General features: G+C 47.0%; 1 protein-coding gene across 1 annotated transcript; it reads right to left on the reverse strand.

Moving 5' to 3' along the window:
* Window positions 1–5,019: 5,019 nt before the first annotated feature.
* LOC137767692 (putative protein FRMPD2-like) lies at window positions 5,020–20,700 on the reverse strand. The gene is made up of 6 exons (XM_068548933.1): window positions 20,593–20,700; window positions 18,601–18,748; window positions 16,651–16,865; window positions 14,337–14,435; window positions 10,704–11,047; window positions 5,020–5,068 (listed from the first exon to the last, which is right to left on the reverse strand). Exons 1-6 carry the CDS (start codon window positions 20,698–20,700, stop codon window positions 5,020–5,022), a joined length of 963 nt encoding a protein of 320 aa, XP_068405034.1.
* Window positions 20,701–20,883: the final 183 nt, after the last annotated feature.

Raw genomic sequence — 20,883 nt, forward strand, 5'->3', positions numbered from 1 at the left:
CTTTGCTTTGATTGTAGAAGACTTCAAGGTTGAAAAACTGGGAGCCCATGATGTCCTGGGGCTCCCCGCAGGGCAGCGACCACGGTCCCATAGGTACACGGAAACCCCACTGCTCCTATTTTTACATTAATTTTGTCACTGTTACTATACAGAAGTTTTAACTTTTTCAATATTGTCAACACTGTAGTTCTTCTTTGTTATACTCTGTCAATTGCTGGCAGCCAGAGGAAGTTATTACTCCTCTGTAGATCTGATAAAACTAGAATATATTTTCTACCAGTTTTCCTATGCTTTTTTATTTAATCAAGCTGTATGTAATTTTAGTAGATGACGCGACTTTTGAATCTAAGTCATCTTTTCCATCTATCTTAGTTCAATCTATGAAGTTGGGCTCCCTACCACACATTGAGACTGATTGCCATGCGTCCCCCATTATATAGCACTGAGTGTTCCTTGGCTCACATTGTGGTCCTCCAGGTCTATTTCTTTTGTACACTTAATAACTCCAACCTTTAGCTTTTTAGTTTTTTTTGTTATGGTGGTGGCTATATGTCCTAATATCTGATAATGCTGGATCTGCCACTTCACTCTTCCTTTTTTTTAGATGTTCCCATCTTATTTTTCTTTCATATAATTTTTAGAATTAGAACCCAAAAGGAAAATGTTTTTAAAAGAATGTATAACCATTTGGAGTTGCATAGGAAGAACACAGAAAGATGACAAAACACATTACTCCCATGGCCTTTGAGCCAAGTCTCTCAGCAGATTCCCTCGAGGGAACTGGGGGCACTTTGAAAACCATGGAAACTCCTTCAACCAATGGAGAACCCAAAAGTGCCAACTGGAACAAGGCATCTGTCCCAGAAAGTGTGACCAGTGCACCAGCGAGACCGCAACCTGTCCTGGCTTATCTTGATGTAGGAGGTTGATTCTCAAATTCTTTCACCAGGCGAAGCCCCCTGTAAGTATGCAAGGACACGTGCACACACATACACACACAGAGCTTTATTCAACATAAACCCCAGAACTGAAGAGGGGTCACGACCACTATTCAAAATGAGTTTCAGAAGTGGCAGGCATGATTTTTTTTGAAGTTACTTCTTAACAACTGGGCCAGACACTCCATCCCAGGTCACCTTCTCAGGGCCCCACTGGCCTCTTTCCTTATTGTGGAGTATGTGGGTACGTTCTTTGGACCAACATCTGAGGGCTCTTCCATGTGATCACAGTCAGAAGGATGTCCAGGCAGAAACCCTCAGGTTCTGCCTTGGGAAACTGTCCCACTTTCTCTGTTCACCTAGGACAATAAGCAGCTTTTACTGGGTCGCCTTGCCATTTGGCCAGCAGCCTTCCCTGAACAGAACAGTTCAGTTGCCTTCTTAATCCCACTGGACAGCAGGGGTTGTTTTAGCCTCATAAGAGAGAAATAGTAGGACTCATGACATGTGATGGAAAGACATGTGTGTTACACAAGTCTATGTGGACAGGCACATTCTAGGGGAAATGTAAAAATGCACCAAAAGTAGAATCAGATAGCAGCAGTGTGAATCTGCCCCTGCTAGCTGTATGATCTTGGACAAATTAAATAAACCTTCCAAGCCCCATTTATAAAAGAGGAATAAGAATACTGCTCAAAGTTGAAATGAGGATTAAATTAAATCATTTATAGAAACTACCTATATACTATTACTGTCTTAATATCTAAAAGGACCAAATAAAATAATTTGTTATACAGTTTTAAAGGATGCATGACTCCATCTATAAGCAAAGTCCTCTTATACCGTCCAAAACTTCTCCATACTTCCAGGATGAAAGAGAGAATATATACAACAGAGGCCCTTAACTTTTGGGGATTTGTTCTCCTAGAGAACTTGGAGAATGTTAAGAGCTGCTTTTTCCAAAAGAAGCAGCAAGTCAACATTCTAACTGTAGAGCTCCCCAGGTGCCTTGAAGCACATCTGTGGGCAGCTCCATGGAGCCCAGTCTGAGAACTCAGGCCTTGAGCACCCACACGTGTAGGCCCGCCTTCTGTCAGCAGGGAAGGTAAGTGACTGTGACAGGACTCAGCCTAACTACGTCGCAAGCCGTCGTCCATAGCTGAGGGCTATTCCATCCACCCTGGATCCTGACACCTTTGCCATAAACCAGTACTTCTCCTCACCCACCCCACACCCCATGTTAGGGCACCAGTCCTTTGTCTACATGGAGAAAAAAACGATGGCATTGAATGCGTTAATAAGGTTGCATCATCTCACTGCAGTAATTTCCTCCTTTATGATTAAAAGTAGCTAACACTTTTTGAGTCGTTACTACATGCCACACAGTGTGCTAAACATGTGAGCCGCGCTGTCATCTAACCCTCCCAGGAACAGCATGAGATGGATTTCGTTATCTCCACTTGGCAGTCAGTTAGCTGAGTCTTAGATGGTTTAAAAGTCACTTGCTGCTTGTCATTTAGCTAGTGAGTGGCGAAGTCTGGCTTGGAGCCCTGCTCTCTGCCGCCCCCCCTCCACGGCGCTGCAGATCTCCTGGGACATTTCATAAGTACTAACATTTATAGGCCTTAATTACTGCCCTGTGGATCCCCAAAGCTTTGCTTACCCTATCTTCTTTTAGCTCCCCAGCCCTGAGGAGCCCCCTCTGGGAAGATTGCCCTCCACATATAAGCTGGTCCCTGCTTGCTGCACACTTTCGTGAATCTGTAATGCATCATTCCCAAAGTTGTCAGAGTGTCTGACTTCCCCATAAATGGCATACAGGGTCTTCAAAGCCTCCATGTCATCTCCTCTACCAATGTGTTGCTTCCTATTTCAGATAAGAACCAGCCCTTTCGTCATGTTTGAATTTCAAATATCCACCCACCTTATCAGCTTGCCTGCCACTGTCCTTTAAGAGTCCAGTTCAATCATTTGTGATGAAAATGTAGCTGGGACACAATGAAATGAAAGTGAATGAGAGTGTTTCAATTATACCTAAACCTTCACAGCCAGTGCCTTGGTAAGTTTCGACGTGTCTTGCAAATGTATTTATCTGAAAGTTTCTTGAACACTGAGCATTTTTCAAATATTGGAACTATCTATGTTGTAGGCACTTTAACAGAATGCTGGGTGGTTTACCAACTGGTCAAGAGTTTAACCCTCTCTACTTGAAGTCTGACGGTTTTTATTACACTTACCCCTCCCACGTCTTCATCAGTCTGATCTGACTCCAGCCTAGTCACCCAGTCCCAGCTTCTCGCAGCACCTTGTGTCAACAGTTTGACTTTCTTGATCAAGAAAGAGCTCACTGTGTTGAGGCACAGGGGCTGTTGAGAAGGGCCACATTACATGATACCAAGACTCTTCTCTGAAATACATTTAGCCCAAGGGCAGTCAGGAGCAGACAAAGTAGGAATCAAAACGTTACCAGCAACCCACCGAAAGAGAGAGGCCCGAGGAGAGATGGTGGGCCCAGCCACATGCAGGAGGCCGCAGAGGAGAGCACTGAGCAGGGGGTCCATGGAGTGGGAGACCTGGGGTTGAATTCTGACTGTCACTTACTTATCTGTCACTTACTATATGACCCTAGGAAAGTCCTAAATGTGTCATCTGTAAAATGGGAATGACAATAACCCTATCTCATAGGGTCGTTACCATGGAACATGTACCATGAAAGTGCCATGATGAGGTATGACCCGAAGAGGGACTGCAAGGGGAACATGGTGATGTGCATAGACCATCACCCAGCCAAAGTGGAGACACTGAGCCCCACTAGAAGAACTCAGCCCAGCCTCATTCCACCCAGACAGAGTGATACCCACCTGAGGGTGCCATCATCTGGGTCCTCAGCCTCCTCAAGTTCTTCCCACTCGCTGTCACTCTCATGGGACCCTTCTGGAGGCAAAGACTCTGAGAAAGTACCCCAAGGACAGAACTGCGGTAAAGGAATTGTCCCTGAATCTGCCTTCAAACATTCTCCACAGGGTAGCTGGTCTTCCAATGTAGAGTTGATAGTAGGATACGTTTCATCTTCCAAGGTGAGAGAAGGGACTTCAGGTAGATGGCACACGTCACCTTCATCATCATCACTGTACAATTCAGGACTAGAAAACAGAAACCCACGTGTCTTCCAGCATTGATCAGAAATTCCTCTCCCCACCTTCCCTTGCTTTCAGGATGCTCATCATGACACATCACAGGCAAGCCAGCCAGGCTTGAAACAGTTCTTGCCAGAGACTGCTCTGGGGTCAGGAGGTGAACAGTGAATACGGCATGGCCCTTGACCTGGAAGAGCCCCTGATTTAATGGGAAGAGCGAGCAGTGAACAAATGTTAGAATCAGGTAGTAAGTGCTATGTTAGAGGCAGCACAGAGCCTTATGGGAGCAGGGGGAGCTCCTTACCGAGTCCAGAAGACAATGGGGGAACTTGCCAGAGGACATGGATCAAAAGCAGAGCTATGACCCAGTTTTAGGACTGACGCTTCCTATGGGAAGATAGTCAGACCTCAGGCAAGTTTATTAACTTCTCTAGAACCTCAGTTTTTTCATCTGAAAAATGGGAAGGTTAAGAAACTTATAGGAACATTGGGATGCTTACATTAAATAATTCTGATACACCCACCCATGGCTCCTGGTACAGGGTAAGCTCTCAGTAAATGGAAGATGTCATGATTACTACTATGATTACGTTTGCTATTTTGACAGAGGAATTAGATGGAAAGGGCCAAAGCAAGAGGCTGGGAACAACTCAAGCAGGTGACCTTCAAAGCACTCTGCCCAAATATCAGGTCCTTTTCAGAGCACTGAAACAGTGCCTATTTGGAGAGGCAGCCAGCTGGAGTGACATTTACTCCCTGTGTGACATAGGAAGCAGATGAACGGTGAAGCTCATTGGTTGGCAACGAAGACGCAGAAGCAACGGGGAAAGAATAAGCCTTCCAGGGGCTGCCGAAAGTCACCACACAGGTTTTTGATTATAAAGAGCAGTCCATGAAGATGACAGAGCATTGGGCACAGTGCTTCCAACATGCAGACAGGGTACTCAGAAAACATCTGTCGAGAGTCTGGTTAGAGAAGATGAGTAGGAGAATCTAAAAGAAATGCACATAGGTTGAGCTTTGTACCAAATACATGGATCCTTGTTTATCAGCCTCCTTCCCCCTCCCCAAATCAATGGGTTGGCTTTGTCAGTGCCCCTGCCCTCCCTTTCCCTTTCCTGCAATACCTCTTTCCCTTAAAATCAGCGCTGGCACCTCCTTATAGCTACAAGCCCCCAAACACCCATGTAGCTGGCCCTCCTCCCCAGTAGGGCTGCAGTGTTGGTCCCAACCTGAGTTTTGCTGTCAAAGAGACATCATTTCTGCTCATGAGAGATACAGAGTTCATGTAAATGGGCGTTTCCTGTAAATATACATGCACATGTGTTTAAAAAGAAGACCATATGCATAAGGACTAAAGAGGAACATTCACTTTAAGAAAACAATATCTTAAAATTGCTACGCTCTTTAAGGAAAAATTGATTTAACACCTTAAAGTATTTGATCAAATTGTGCAGAAAATGTGTTTTCTTATAAACATAGGGAGGGAATACCATGGAAGTTTGGTCAAAGGACAGGAAATCCAGCTGGTGCCCAGGCCCACCCTGCCGCCGCTCCCCCGCCCCCCAGCAGCAACCCTCTCCTTCCCTTGCTGCGGAGAAGCAGGTGGCAACACTGCAGCGCCTGGCTGTCCACGCCTCACCTCCCACCGTGCTCCTCCAACCTTTGTAATAAGCTCCTTGCTCTCCAGGTTGGATTTGGGGCTCCAGCTACTGGCCCTGCCCGGAGAGAGACCCAGGGAGGCCATCAGCCTGAGAGGCAAGAGGCAAGGCCGTTGGGTGTCCAGAGGGGGCTCAGTGGTCTCCAGGGTGACATCTTGGCCATTATCTCAGGGAGAATAACTGCCTTGGAGAATTTGATAAGATGTTTTGGCATGTGGACACGCCAGGTAGAGAGTCAGAGTCCTTCCCCCAGGGCTCAAGGCCAGCTCGGGACCTGGGGATAATGCAGCAGGGCTCCATCCAGAACCTGAAGGGATCAGAGTGCCCCGAGCTCTCTGTTTACCCCCGGGTACATTTTATGACCTCAGCTCCTCCCTGCCCTCATTCTCTCCCTCCCAAGCTGTCTGACAAAAGGAGCCTCCTGTAGACAGATGGTACTTAGAGGAGAATCTGGAGACCCCACCTGGGTCTCCTCAGGTGTGCCCAGCTGCCTCCTCCACACAAGCTGGCAGGGCCCTGGCACCAGGCCTCCCACCAGATCCTGCAATTCTTCAGCGACTGCTTTTAAGGAAAGGAATCCCAGTTCAGCTCTGAGGTCAGTGAAATCATCGTGAAGCCTCTGCTTGCTACAGGGTATTTACTGAGAGTGGAAGACACCATGCCCAATGTCCCAGGAGGGCTGTTCCTTAGAAACCTGAGCCACCAAAATCGCATTCACCTTTCAGGAAGACAAGTCAAATGAGTAGACGGCATTTCAGGCCTGAAATACCGGGTGTTGTAATTGCCCTATTTACTGCGGGTAAACTCACAACAAGGTCGGGTTTTGTGTCTCTTCATGTGAGGCTCAGCCTTCCCCAGCTCTCCAGCACCAGGCCCGCCCCACATCCCCATTAGCCTGGTGAGTGCCACTGGGACTTCCCGCTGGTGCCAAGTTTAACATCTGGGGGGTTGTGTTTGCAGTGTTTCTAAGACATCAAGTAGGGATGTTCAGTGGATCGCTGGGGGTGAAGTTCAGTTGATAATCCTGAGCTGGAGTTCAGTATTTACGAGTCATGAGAGTGGGTGTGTATGGGGGTATCCCCAGGGAGCCTGTCAGCTTGCAGAGAGAACCCAGCTGAAGGCAGCGCCCAGCCCCAGCCTGCCATGGGCTCTGCTCTGTTGGGTTAGACCACTGCCGCTCCTGGCCAGGCACCTGCCCCACTCACTCCTCTCAGTCACACTTTGGCTGCAGAGCAGGCCTTCACAGGGGTCCCCTGTGTCCTCCCATTTGACCGACAGCCCTGCTCACCTAGCAGCTCATTCAACCCTCGGCCAGCTACTCTGAGGTCGCACCTGGCATGGCAGCTGCAGTTGAGTTAGACCCTTAATCTCCTAATCATCCTTTGCTATTCCAGGAACACTGCCCTCCCCAGAACGTATACAGTAACTTTAGGTTCATTTCAAGGACCTGGTTTCATTTTGCATTCTTAAATAACCATGAAGACTTATATCCTCACCTTCTCTAAATGATACTTGTTGAAAATAGATGCATTTTAATTACAGGAATATAAGTATATATGCTAGGGGAGAGAGACAGAGACAGAGATAAAGGAAGGAAGGAAGGGAAGGGAAGAGAAATAACCTTAAACACTCTGCAACGACCAACTTCTCACTCAATGAGTTTAAGCCCTGAATTGAACATGAGTGGGAAACTTGAATCTGCCATCCCTTCATTCCTATGAGGCTAGCATTTAAAGATAAGCATTCTGCAGTCAGCATGGCCCATAAATGCAAGTCACCAGACTTCATCTGAGGCTCAACCAAAGAAAAAGTAATCTCCTCCCACACCAAGGGAGAAAAACATCACATCTCCCAAAGTGATGTTCAGGGTAATGTGACTTGATATGATTTTACCTTATGCCCTACTTTAGAAACTACCCTTGCATAAGATGCAACTCCAGCCAAGTACCAAGTCCTCTCTCTGGAAGATACACAATTCCAGTGTTCCTCCATGAAAATGTACTGTACTGCTTTATTACATGTTTTACGACGATCTACTACTGTATGGTAGTAGTATGTGTACAGTTTGGTAAAAGAAGAGAACAGGGAAAGAAGAGTAAAACTTCGTCTTCTCCATGAACACTCTGGGTTTGCTGGGGTGCTGGCAGCCACTAGACTATAGGAAGTAACCACCTGGTAGATGGTAAGATCTGGCAGTTTGCTGGGAATTTTAATTGATTGCGACTTGTTTTTTAGCTGAAAATGGCTCAGGAAAGGGAAGGAAAACTGTCTTGAGTTCGTGCTGCGTGCGTGCCAGGCTCTGGACTAGTGCTCTGCATGTGTTATTTCTTTTGAAGGGCACAGCACCCTGTGGAGTTGTCATGGTCTTCACTTACATTTGAGAAGCCTCAGGCTCAGGAAAGACAACTCTCCAGACACACTAGTAAGTGGTAGAGCTGAAACCAGGGCTATATGATCAAGAAGTCAGTACTCTTTTTGATCTAAACTGCAGAAAGAAAACTTCACTCAGGGATGCCAGAAACAAGAGGCAGTTACCTGGGGCAGCCACCTCAGAACTGAGCTGTGGATATTCAAGGGAGATCCACAAAGAACCACAAACCCACTTTGGAATCGTAATTCTGACCCTACCCAGGAGCTGGGGCAACTGTGTTCAGGGATTGCTGAGCCTGTGCCATGCTTTTCCTCCTGTAGGGGGCAGTCACTAACTATATGTGCTTTAAGTGCAAGCTAAGGTCCCATTGGAGGAGAAACTAATATGGCTTGAGTCCTTCCTTTGTAGAGAAAGAAAGGTTCCTGAATGGAAGAGAGAAAACGCAGTACAAGTGAAACACAGTAAAAGGAAATGTGAAGAGGCAGAGCGCTGCCATCACCAGGTCTGTGGGAGGTAAGTACAAGGGGGAGGAGTTGGTGATGGAGGGAGTCAGGGCAGAGAATAGCAAGGCTGCCACCCTGTAACTCCATGGACCACATGGCCTGGGCAGCAAGCATGGGGCAACAACCAAGACGGAATGATGATCTGGGGCTCCACCAGAATGTTCTGAAGAAGCTCTTAGTATAATTCTAGGAAGGGGCAGCCCCCTGTGAGGATGGCAGATTTTGGACATCTGGTTACCCTTGCAAGTAGGAATGCTAAGCCAAATTTAATTTGATTCAGAAATATAAAATGATGTGATGTTTCTTATTTTTTTAAAAAAGAAATGACAAAAACATAGGAGGAAAACATACCAGGATTTATGAGTAGAAGATAGAGAAAGGCAATTTTCACATCAGTATAAGGAAGAACTTTCTGATCAACAGCTACACGATGATAAAATGGGCCACCTCAATAGGCAGCAACTTCTGCCTCCCTGGAGATATTCAAGCAAAAGCAGGCCCTCTACTTCAGGGATGTCACAGAGCAGATTCCAGCATGGGATATGAAGTTAGATGAGACCATTTTTATATGGAACAACCCTGAATTTCTGTGAGTCCATGAATGAGACAGTGACAACCTACAGTAATAATTAGTTTAAATACTATTATTAATAAGTAGTAATTATATTATATTAAAGGCACATGGCAAGTCAAACTCCAGGCTTGTACCTAATCCTAGAGTCACTTTATAATCCAGTCCATCACCCCAAACTATCTATCAGTAAAACCTTTAAAAATCCAAAAGAGTGGCCCCATGTCTACAGGGAAGTACAGCTCCTTTTATATTTCCTACAGGATCATACGAATAGTTGTCCTTGGATAAATCTCTGTAGGTTATTTCCTTTATCATTTGATCAAGTATATCAATTACTGCCTAGAATGCAAATGTAAGGAACTATACATACACTCGTGCTTATGCATTTTCAAACAATGAAAATGAATACCACTGATGAACGTGCTTGCCCACTCTGTTCTACTCCGCAGAGTAGTTGGATTTTGTTTGGTTGGCACAATATAGTATACTTTAAAAATTGTATCTGGAATTAAATGAAGCAAAAAATAGCTTGCTTTTTACAGAAGAATGACACCTAGTAAATGCATAAGGAATGATAGAGTTAGGAAATCACAATTCTGTAACCTCCAATTAAAAAATGATTTTGATAAAAAAAAAAAAATTGTATCTGGATGCTTCTAGGAAACATATGCCTGGCTCCTGTCTGTCACGGATCTCACCCTGCCTAATTGCATTACCCCAGCCGCTTCATAGTTCATGTCACCTACTAGTCCCTGTAGATTTGCCCTTGTCAATCTTCTAGGATGACCAACAATTAAGAGCTATTTAATATCAGTGGGTTTATACAGTGTCAAACACAAACCATTGTTCCCTGTTGTTTGTCTGAGTTGTGCCCATGCATCTAGTTAGCACATTCCTAGGAGCAATGTCTCACCCTCTCTCAGTATTTGTACCCCTCTCTCTGCTCCTAACAGGTTTCCAAGTACCCTGGCTATGTGTAAAAATACTCATCAAACTGAATGAAAGAGTTTGTTTTCCATCAGAACAGGACTGAGAAGTGGATGAGCACAAAAATGCAGACTATGTTAAAAAACAAATGGCTATTAAAATGAATGTTTCAGTCTGGTTTTGAAGATGTAGATTTGCTTTTTTTTCTTAAGCTGGTGTTGATTATAAAGCATTATATTAGCAATAGAAATGATGTACACAAGGGAACCTCTTTCTTACCATGGTGCTTCAAGAGGCCATGAGGGATGCAGGACAAAGGTTTGTATGTGGGGAAGAAACCCCAAGGCCTGCCATCTGTAAGTCTCCAAGGGTACTGGAGGACCTCTAGGTGGGGTTTGCTCTCCCAAAAGCTCACAAATTGTGGTTACAGCAGCTCCAGATTGCATGCTTCTCTTGTCTCTTCCTCCCCTACAATGCCCAGAACAGTCCTGGCCCAGCAAGCATCTGAGCATAGTTATTAATTGTTTGATTGTAATTTCTAGCACTGACATGCATACAATTTATAATATGTCTGCAAAGGGGTGATCCTTACCTTTCAAGTCTCCTGATGTCACAAACTGAATAGCAGTTTTGCCTCATATCGTTTTCCAAAGAGGTAGCCAATGTTGATGCATCCATTTCTTGGTGAAGTCTGAATAAATGAGGGTAGGAATCCCGAGGACGAGTCAAGGAAGTGGCCCAGGGTCTCTCTGTGTCTTGATCCCATTGTGCCTCTCTGGTGGCCTGTTGGAAAGACTCTGGCCTGAGACCCAGGCCTTCCCCTGCATCTGCAGAGGCACTGTCCCTCTGGCTGTCCTCTTGATCCAGGCTGGGGCTCTGCTCTGAGTCAGTGCATGTTGCCCTGGTGAATTCTTTGTCTGCTGAGAGCACAGGTGTCTATTGAAAGAAATGCTAAGGATTACTGGATCCGCGGTGCACACTGAGCAAAATCTAAATATCGCTTTGGTACCAAAGTTGGTAACAAACCACCCCTTTTCTCTGTTCTTCAAATGAGTGTCTGTACTCACTATTTCTGTGTCCCCTCTTTCTCCTTTGTACCCACTCCAACCAGGCTTCTGTCTCCATCATTCCACTGAAAGAGCTCTGACTAGGACCTCTAGTGACCTACATCTTTCTAAAGCCAGAGGATAATTCTCTGTCCTCATCTAACTCTCAGCAACATTCAGCATAACGGGTCCCTCCTCCTTCTTGAGAATGTCCCTTACGAATTTATTCTACATAAATGTTGAGTTTACCCTGAACTCCGCCCTTACCTGGACCAATTCCCAGGCCCCTTCTCAGTCTCATGTGCTGTCTCATTTCTTTGGACCAGACTGCTCAGTGTTGGGGTGTCATATGGCTCACTTCTCAGTCCTCTTCTTGACTTTTTCTGTACTCCTTCCCGCAGTGATCTCATCTAATTTATGGCTTTCAGTGGCATTATTTGCTGACAATTCCAAATTCGCTTTTTCCAGCCCTGACCTCACACCAGTTCTCCACAAACAACTACCTAACAGACATCTCCATTGAATGCTCCACAAACATTTCAGTTTACACGCTATCAAGAGCTACTTCTTCTCCCCCATGTACTTTAAACTGCTCCCTCCAAGCACATCCTATCATGGTAAGTGGTGTCACCATTCATCCAAGTTGATCAAGCCAAACTCTACTCTCTATCCTCACACCCATATCTAATCCAAAAGTCATCCCATGGGCTCTACCTCCCAGTCACACCCCAAATCTGACCACTTACCAGCTATTTGGCTACAACCTGAGTCTAAGCCACAATATCTCACCTGAATCGCTGCCAACTTACCTGCTCCACTCCATCTCCACCAGCAACCTAAGTGACCTCTCTAAAGTACAGACCAGATGAGGCCACATTCCTGCTTCACCCTTCACCCTCCCACCCCTCCCAACCCAGTGGCTTCCTGTTGCAGCCAGGATGGAATCAGCACATTACCAAGACCTACAAGGTCACACATGGTGCAGTCCCTGACTCCCTCTACAACTCCTCCCATTCCACACTCCCCTTCATTAGCTACTGTCCAGGCACAACCATTATCTTTGTGTCCTTCAAACCTCCAGGTCATTCCTGTCTCAGAGCCTTTGCACTTGCTATTCCTTCTGCCTGGAATGACCTTATTCCAGATGTTTGCACAGCCGCCTCCTTCTCATAACTACTTTATTCTAGTTCTGAACTAAATACTCTCTTCCTTGGTCTTCAGTCTGACCTCTGGAGCCACGTGAATGAATAAAAATTCTTCTTGCACTTGGTCCTCGGGTATAAGGAGAGAGGAAGCATGCCCACCATTCCTCACCCCAAGCCCTTCCCACTAGATGCATCTGGGCTCTCCTTGGGGGAGCTCTTCTCCAGGACAGAAGGACAACTCTTTCCCTGGCATTACCAGAAATCTCACAAAAACACTGGGTACCAGCCCCTTGGCCTGATCTTTGTGTGTATGAAGCTTGACCCTCCCCTGCCCTGTTCATTTGCTTAACACAATTGCTGTCATCTACCTTCTTTTCCAAACTGGCAACTGGAAACTTTCAGATTTCCTTCCCATAGCTCTTTTCTCACCAAAGTTGGTATCAAATGACCTCTTGGAGTCCAAGCATCAAGAGGATCTGGGTCACCAAGTCCCTGTGCTGTCTCTAGTGACTGTCACCCTCAGTGATGATAAGTGATTGATTTTATCCTCATCTTATCCACATCTCAGATGAGGAATCATGAGACCTAGAGAAGTCAGGCAAGTGCCCAAGGTCCTTGCAGCAAACAGAGCAGGTGCAGGTGATTCCAGGGCGCTCACACAGATGCCCCTCCACAACTGAGGCCATCAGCCCCCAGCTGCCAGGACTGCTGGCTGCTGGCAGCTTACAGCTATCCCCTCCCCAGGAATTGTGCTCAGCTCAAGGGGACTGCCTCGGCCAAAGTTAGGCCCCCTCCCTTGGGGCAGCTCTTACCCCAGTGCTGGTTGATGCAGAGAGTAAAGGTACAGGCTCTTTTGTCCCAATTCGGGACAGCTCTGTGGGGCCATCCCAGCTTCAGAGCTCCCTGTGAGGTCAGCCAAGGCCCCTGCTGCAGCTGCAACACATTTACTTCCCCTTCCGCCCAGCCCTGCTTCTCTTGCCCTCACAAGGGTGTTCCCAGGAGCCGGCCCCATAAACCTCCTGCACTCCAATCTCTACCGCAGAGTCTGTGCCCAAGGACTCAACAGGTGGCATTGTGATGGTTAACGTTATGTGTCAACTTGGCTAGGCCACAGTACCCAGATATTTGGTCAAACACGAATCTAGATGTTTCTGTAAAGGTATTTTTTAGATGAGAGTAGCATGTAAATCAGTAGACTTTGAGTGAAGCAAATCACCTTCTGTAATGTTGGTGAGCTTCGTTCAATCAGTTGAAGACCTTAAGAGAAAAAAGACTGAGCTCCCCAAGAAAGAATGAATCCTGCCTCCAGACTGCCTTAGGATTCACCCTGCAACACCAGCTCCCCACTGGGTTTCCAGCCAGCCAGCCTGCTCTGCAGAATTTAGACTGGCCAGGCACCATGATCACGTGAGCCAATTCCTTAAAATCTCTCTCTGTCTCTGTCTCTCTCTATACACACACACACACACACACACACATATATCCTATTGGTTCTATTTCTCTGGAGAACCTAATACAGGCATCAATGTAAGAATTCTGAACTGTCCTGATTCCAATGCTTCCCTTCTTTGCACTAGACCATACATGCCTAATTCATGTTTTAGAAGGGTGGACATATATCCTTCTTTTTTTTCTCTCCATTTCATTCCTCAGAATGGAAATTCTTACCTTCCCTTCATTTGGTTTTCTATCTACTCCCGTTGCTCCTGGTTTCCCCTCTCTGGTGCTTAGACTGCCAGAGAACCTGGTTCTAGAAGTTTCACAGCCAAGATCTAAACATGTAACCATCTACAGGAAGAGCCAAATATTGGGAGAGGCAGAAGCAGGGAGAGGAAGGGGAAGGCAGAGGTAGGACCTCATGAACTTGTCACAGACTAATTGAGGTTTGGGGGCCAGCTACTTTCCTGCCCCAATGAAAGTAGATGGCGTTGAACACTACCAAAAGCAAAGCTGGGCTTCTCAGGACCCACCAGACAAGAAGAGGAGTGTATGAACCTGAGGCATGTGGAGAGAGCACAGGGCACTGCCCCTTACCTGCCAGCCCTGATCCATCTCAGGCAGCACACCTGGCAGCGGTCGGCAAAGCAGGAGCGTGACTTCCTGTGAGGCTCCGCGCAGTAAATGCAGCACCTCCTATCAGAAACCAAAATCCATGGTTACTTGTAGGGCTGTGGAGTGTCCTCCTCTGTGCTCTCCACTATCTCCCGGGCCCCTCCCCCCCCCAACCTTGATCTGTTTCTTGGCTCCAGAGAACTTTGGAGGACGCCGCTGACTTCCCAAAATGCATGGATCCAAGGCCACCGGCCTGCGGTTCCCACAAAGATGATGCACCGATGCTGAGCTGGAAATGGCCAAGGTCTGCTTGGGGCCTTTTGATGGCAGCATCTGCCAATACTGATGCCTTTTCTTCAGCGAGAGAGTGAATCAAGCAAATGACTCTTCCCGTCTCAACCTCCTTTCCCTCTCTACCCACCCCCACCTCAGGGGCCACCGGTCACGTAGATGCCACCACCCCAATCTCTAAAGCCTGACCCTCAGCCCTGAGCTTCTGCCCAGGGTCAGCTCGGGCCCTCGGAACCTCTCACCTGTGAAACTGCAGTGACTTCCTCTCTGCTCCTTGCCTCCTCCACTGTCACCCACGTCCCTTCCTCCACATCATTAACATGCAGTCGTTCCAAAATGCAGATATAACCAGGTTCTTCTCCTGCTGAACCCTCTTTCTGGCTCACCTCACTCAACATAAGCACAGCACCCAGAACCTGTTCTTACCTGCCACTGCCTCTCACCCTGCTCTCTCTCCCACCTGCTCCTCCCTGCACCCACTTCCTAAGCTCCCACCATGCTGAACCTCTTGCTCCAAGCCACCCGCTCAAAGCCCAGGGCATGAGGTTGCCTGAATAGCTCTTATTACCTATCTAGACCATGATTTCTCAACCTCTCAGCACTATTGGCATTTCAGGCTGGATAACTCTGTTGTCAGAGCTGTCCTGTGCATCGCAGGATGTTGAGCAGCATCTCTGGTCTCTACCCACTAGATGCCAGTAGCATCCATTAGTTGTGAAAACCATAAACGTCTCTGGTCTTCACCAAATGTCCCAAGAGGCAAATTCACCCCTACCTGGAACCATTGATCTGGATACTACTCAGTACCCCCAGCTGCAATGGACTGCCATAGAACGGGCTCCTTCCCAGTTCCCTGGTGCAAGCACGGGAGCAGGGCCTTTTATCTCTCATGACACTTATTTCCCACAGTGAGAATTGTTCTCTTGTCTATCCCACTACCCTCATGAGCTCTGAGACCAGACCGTATGAACTGTCCGCCTCTCTGTCTTCAGTTCCTCGTACAGTTGCTGGCCCAGCAGCGGTTCTCAGAGGATGATCCTGGGTCAGATGAAGGATGCAGGATGGATGGAGGTATCCCCACCCTAACGCTGTTCTGAGGATCCTCCACCCCTCCCCATCCCACCTAGAGCCACTCTCCACCTTCGTCTGCCTTGCTCTGTGCCCTGGAGGTAGACCTGCGTGGGCTGCAGAGGCTTCCTGCTGGGCTCAGCCAATGCGAGGGTGAACAGGGATCAGAGCCGAGGAGGAGAGGGAGGTCCAGGTTTGCTTTCCTGTCTTCCTCCCCATGGGGTTGTCACAGGATGACTATATCCCTGATCCACCCAGCTCACTTAGTCTCTAGGATCTGGTAACTGCTCCTACCCATCTCCCTTTGGACTTGCGGGGTAGGGAGGGTGAATAACTGCACCCACTGTTCCCAGCCCCAGGGCTCTATACTCTCCCTTGAGTTTCCCAACAATCTCCGCACCTTTATTAAACTTTCTCAAATGGCCCAATTTCTGCCAGGACCCTGACTGATATGTACAATATTTCATTGAGATTTTATGCTATAAGATTAAGAAATGTCCACTTTTTACTTTCTTTTTTATTACATTTTTGATCATACACACGACAACCAATGCAACACTACACGTCAAAGCGGTAAATTTAGTAGAGAAATGGGAAAGAGGGCAGAAAGGGACCCAAGGTAGCCCGTTGAGCCCTCACGCCCACCTCTGGGAGTGTGTGTTAGGAGACCTTTAGCCAGCACAGAAGCCAGGGTTTTATCTTCAGTTTCATTACGAACCTAATGAGAAGCAAGGCTTACTCAAGGTCAGATACTTAAGAATTGAGATGGAAATTTTAATATGAGTATGTTCTGCCAATTTCTCTCTTTACGTGATCCAAATCCAGGCTCCACGTGTGATTTCCGGGAGCCCAGAGCATTCCCCATGGTGGGTGGCCCTGAAAGGATCATGGCTGACCTCAGCCTGCACACAGGGCTGAATCCCTCATGGTCTCCCACCTGGAAGTCGAGGCCTTCCGTGGGTCTTCCGTTCACAGCCAGGATAATGTCACCAGCTGCGATGGCCCCATTCTCCTCTGCCGGCTGCCCCGGGAAGAGCCGCTTAATCCTCACAAGATCGTTCTTGAAATGGCCGCAGCGTTCACTCTCCATCTGCACGAAACTGAATCCCAAACCACTGGCATTCTTTTTTAGCTTGACTTCAAACCTGGGACCTGTATCGTGGGATGTGAATGAGATCCATCCTTCAGTAGATTACAAATGAAATTGGCCAGCCTCAAAATGCAAATTGTCAAGTAAATGAATTATTCCTGTTTTACATTAAAAGATTTCATTTTGCTCATTTTTATGACAGAGTCCATTATACCTGTTATAGGTCAGTGTCATCCAATGGAAATATGTGAACTGCATATGCAAACCACACACATAATGTCAAAGTTTTCAAATAGCTACATTTTAAAAAATAAGAGGAAACGGGTAAAATAAACATAATCATATTTTATTTAACCCAACATATCTAAAATATTACCATTTCAACATGTAACAACACGAAAAAATTATTAATGAGGTACTTTACATTCTTCTTATGATCTAAGTCTTTAAGACTCGAGTATATATTTTATCAGTTTGGAGTGGTCACACTTCAAGTACTCAATAGCCACATGGGCAAGTGGCTACCATATTGGACAGAGCAATTATAGACAATCAACAAAGCTTATATGTAAAAATATAACTTAGAGACGTACACAATAGGCCCAAATCATTTAGTAAAACTTGAATCACATATATTCCTATTACCCTTTTAGAACCAGAGTCATTTTTTAGTATACTTGAAAAAAAATTTTTGCATAATTAGACCATGGAGATAATCATGGCCAACTCTATGAAAATGTTTTAGCTGCCATTTTGTTCAGCCCTATGTAGTGACCATAAGACAAAACAGCTGCTTCTGGGCACCCAAGATGGATACAGCCCCAAGAACTTATATGGTCTGGCAGCCAAAGAGGCCTCTGGGCCTCCCCTACTCTACTTTCACCACCTCAGTTGGCAATCATTCAATAGAGGGACAGAGCACTGATTTATAAACTATGATTTGGGGCAAGAATGAAAGTGTCTGAAGCAGTTAGGTTCAGGTATGTCGTATGACCAGTTTCACCATCACCATCGTCTGACCCCTTTAGCTCATTCTGTATTCAATTTCTCAAAGGCCCTCACTGGAGTGAGCCGAGGAGCAATGAAAGAAGAAACAGACTTATTTTATGCACATGCTTTTCCCCCTCCACCCAACCCCATCGCTCACTATGGTTACCTTGCATTCAACCTGACTTAATGCCTTCAGGAAAATCTCTATAAAGGGGTTAACAAGCAGCTAAGCTGCAAATCATGACGTACTAAGGAAATAAATGTTTTCCTAGCAGGAAACAAAATCCCAGGGAAGTGCAGAGAGGCAACCCATCAGACGATGTGTAATAATGCCCTTGTAAACTGATCATGGGTTTGCTTTTTGATGCTAGTAACGAGGCTAGGTTTCTGAGCACCTTCCTCTCCACACCCCCCCCCCCACCTCATCTTTCCTCAGATTTTTGTTACAAGTGTCTCGGCTGAAACGTGGGCCCTTTGTCAGAAAAGGCATGATCCTTTCATTCCAATTTCTACCCCAAATACTTATTTATACACAAACATTCCAGCAGCTGATCAGAAATCCTCAGAAGGCTTGGGGGCAGAATTATGCCTGGTCATCATTTTGGGGAGAATGCATTTTTTTTCTAGAAACATGTTCCATTAGATTGGCTTCCATTGCATCAGAAAGCTGGCCACATGATGACCACCACTGCTCACTATCTTTTGAGAGCCCAGACGGAGCCTTCCTGCTTTCCCTTTGGAGTTGACAATTCAAAAGCAGCACAGGATGACATGACAATAGTAACACTCAATCCTCTCTCCTCTCACCATATGTCGCTGAGACACTGCTCGCAGGCCTTCCAGGCAAGACTGTTGCCAAGGAAACAGTCGTGCATTCATCTCCCATCCTGTCATTAGCAGAAGGACACTGTTGTGCAGTCCTGGGGCCTCTTCTCTCTAAGACCAGTCTTGCAACCTAGAAGGATGGGTGGACGAACTCAATTTACACCTCATATGGCAACCAGGAGTCTCTCCCTCCACTCGGCAAATGCTTCGTAATTTTCTGATACCTCCAGTAGCTGCTTCATTTGAATCTCAAATCAATATCTCCAATCTAGCTTATTTGTTGGGATCCAGAGCCATATTTCCAGCTGTCTGTTGGACAAATGCTTCTGGAAGTAACACATGTACTTCCATTTCAGTGTATTCAAGGTCAAATTCATCTTCTTCCTCTCACTCACCCTCATTTCCCCCTCCTCATTTTGCTTAAAACATTCCTCCTCTTGCCTTTGCTCTCTCAGAACACTGACCTATCCCTCAACTAATCTCCCAGGGGCCACACTTGCAGTGGACCAGCTCTCCCCCTTCTGCCCTCCAAATACCCATCTGGCTTCCAAGGCTTGCATGTTCCCCATCAGAAACATCTCCCTCAGTGCTCCCCTCTCCTCCATGCCCTCTCCTGCTGCCAATGGCCAGCTGGACTGGGGCAAGTGCCCTCTAACTTGACTTCCTGGACCCTATCTCCTCCTCCTTCAGTCCACTCCCCTCAAGGTTACCTGTGGATTGAAATAAGACACAAGCTGAACATGCAACACTCTTGATTAAAAATCTCCAGTGTTTTCCATCACCTAAAATCCAAACCCCCAGCACAGTATCCCAGGCCTATGTCAGTCTGGCCTCCCCCTTTCTTTCTGGTTCAATTTCCCTTTCTTCTTCCCCACACACTGTATACTCCCGTTACCCAGAGCATGACCCAGTGGCTAGACATCGCCTGGAAGCTTTGGAGAAATTCTAAGCTTCCACTCGGGGGACTTGACCCTGCCAACATCCTCCTGCAGCAACGGTCATTCAGCACCAAGCCTGTGACCCCAGAGTGACAGTTCCTACCTGTCATCACTGCCAGTATGCTGGCCAAATACATTCTCTAAGCATGTCCGTCAGCAAAGTTCTGAAGAATAGAGAATACTAATAAATTATGACTTTGTTCTCAAGATATGTCAACCAAGGTCGCCAAGACAAGTAAATCTCACCACAAAATAGAAGAATGGTTTGGGAAAGGAAGCAAAAGGGGGCCCTTCCACCCCTCTGTTTGCCAGAGGGGTTCCTAGGAGCCCTTTGCATCTCTGATGATTGCCCGGTTGCCAAGAGGGAGACCCCAGCTCTGTGGCTTAGGCCACCATTGCAAGTAAAGGCTCCCACCCTCAGGCGGAGGATGGGACAGAGTGTAGTAACATCCAGATGCTGCCTGGGCACTGCACAGAATGAGGACCTAAGGGTAAATGCTCTTGGCATCTTGAATTTCTACCTCTTTGTAATAAAAGGACCCCTAGGACAGTGCAGCCTGTAATTACACAGGTTGATGGGAATGGCATGAACTTGGGCGGGGATGGTGTCAGCACGTGCCAAGGCAAGTGCTGAGAGGCCCTGAGAGCAGACGGAGGCATTGGTCAGTTACAACTGGAGCAGAGGGCGTGAGGGGGCGGCCACAGCCAGGCAGGAGAAGTCGCTTCACTCCGTCAGCTCAGTCCAGCTGTCTGATTCCAGAATCTAGGCAAGAGACAGTAAGCTTTTCAAGGCTCCTTAGAGGAGGTGAGCTTCTCTGCCTGGGAACATCTGCCTGCTTCCTCCTGACTTTCACACCTCCAAAGAAAAGCACTGGTAAATGGAAGATGTGAAAGGAAAAAAACAGACAAAAAAGAAAGTCTCGTTGGTTTCCTGCCTACTCCCCTCCCACCCAGAGGCAACCACAGCTTCCGATGTTGCCGAGGAAAACTCTGGGGGGAAGGAAAGCTCCCCAGTAACCAGTAACGGTGCACTCACCTGCCCAGAGCCCTTGAGGCACTGCACGGCCTGCTTGTGGGTGAGGCCGCACAGACTCACTCCATCCACCTGCAAGAGCCGGTCACCTGGGAGGGGGACAGATGTCATGTCCCCGAGCTCCTGGGGCTGCAGGAAGGACTCTTCTGCGAGGCCCCTGCCCAGCGCCCCTCCACACAGCCTCAAGGAGGGGTAGGGGGCTGAGCTGAGGGGAGCCCCACCCGGGCCCTGCCAGCCTCCCCTGCGAGCACCTCCACAGATCAGTGGTCTAGAAACCTCTATCCTTGGCTCACA

The sequence above is a fragment of the Eschrichtius robustus genome, chromosome 7, assembly GCF_028021215.1.
Source record: "Eschrichtius robustus isolate mEscRob2 chromosome 7, mEscRob2.pri, whole genome shotgun sequence".
NCBI lineage: Eukaryota > Metazoa > Chordata > Mammalia > Artiodactyla > Eschrichtiidae > Eschrichtius > Eschrichtius robustus.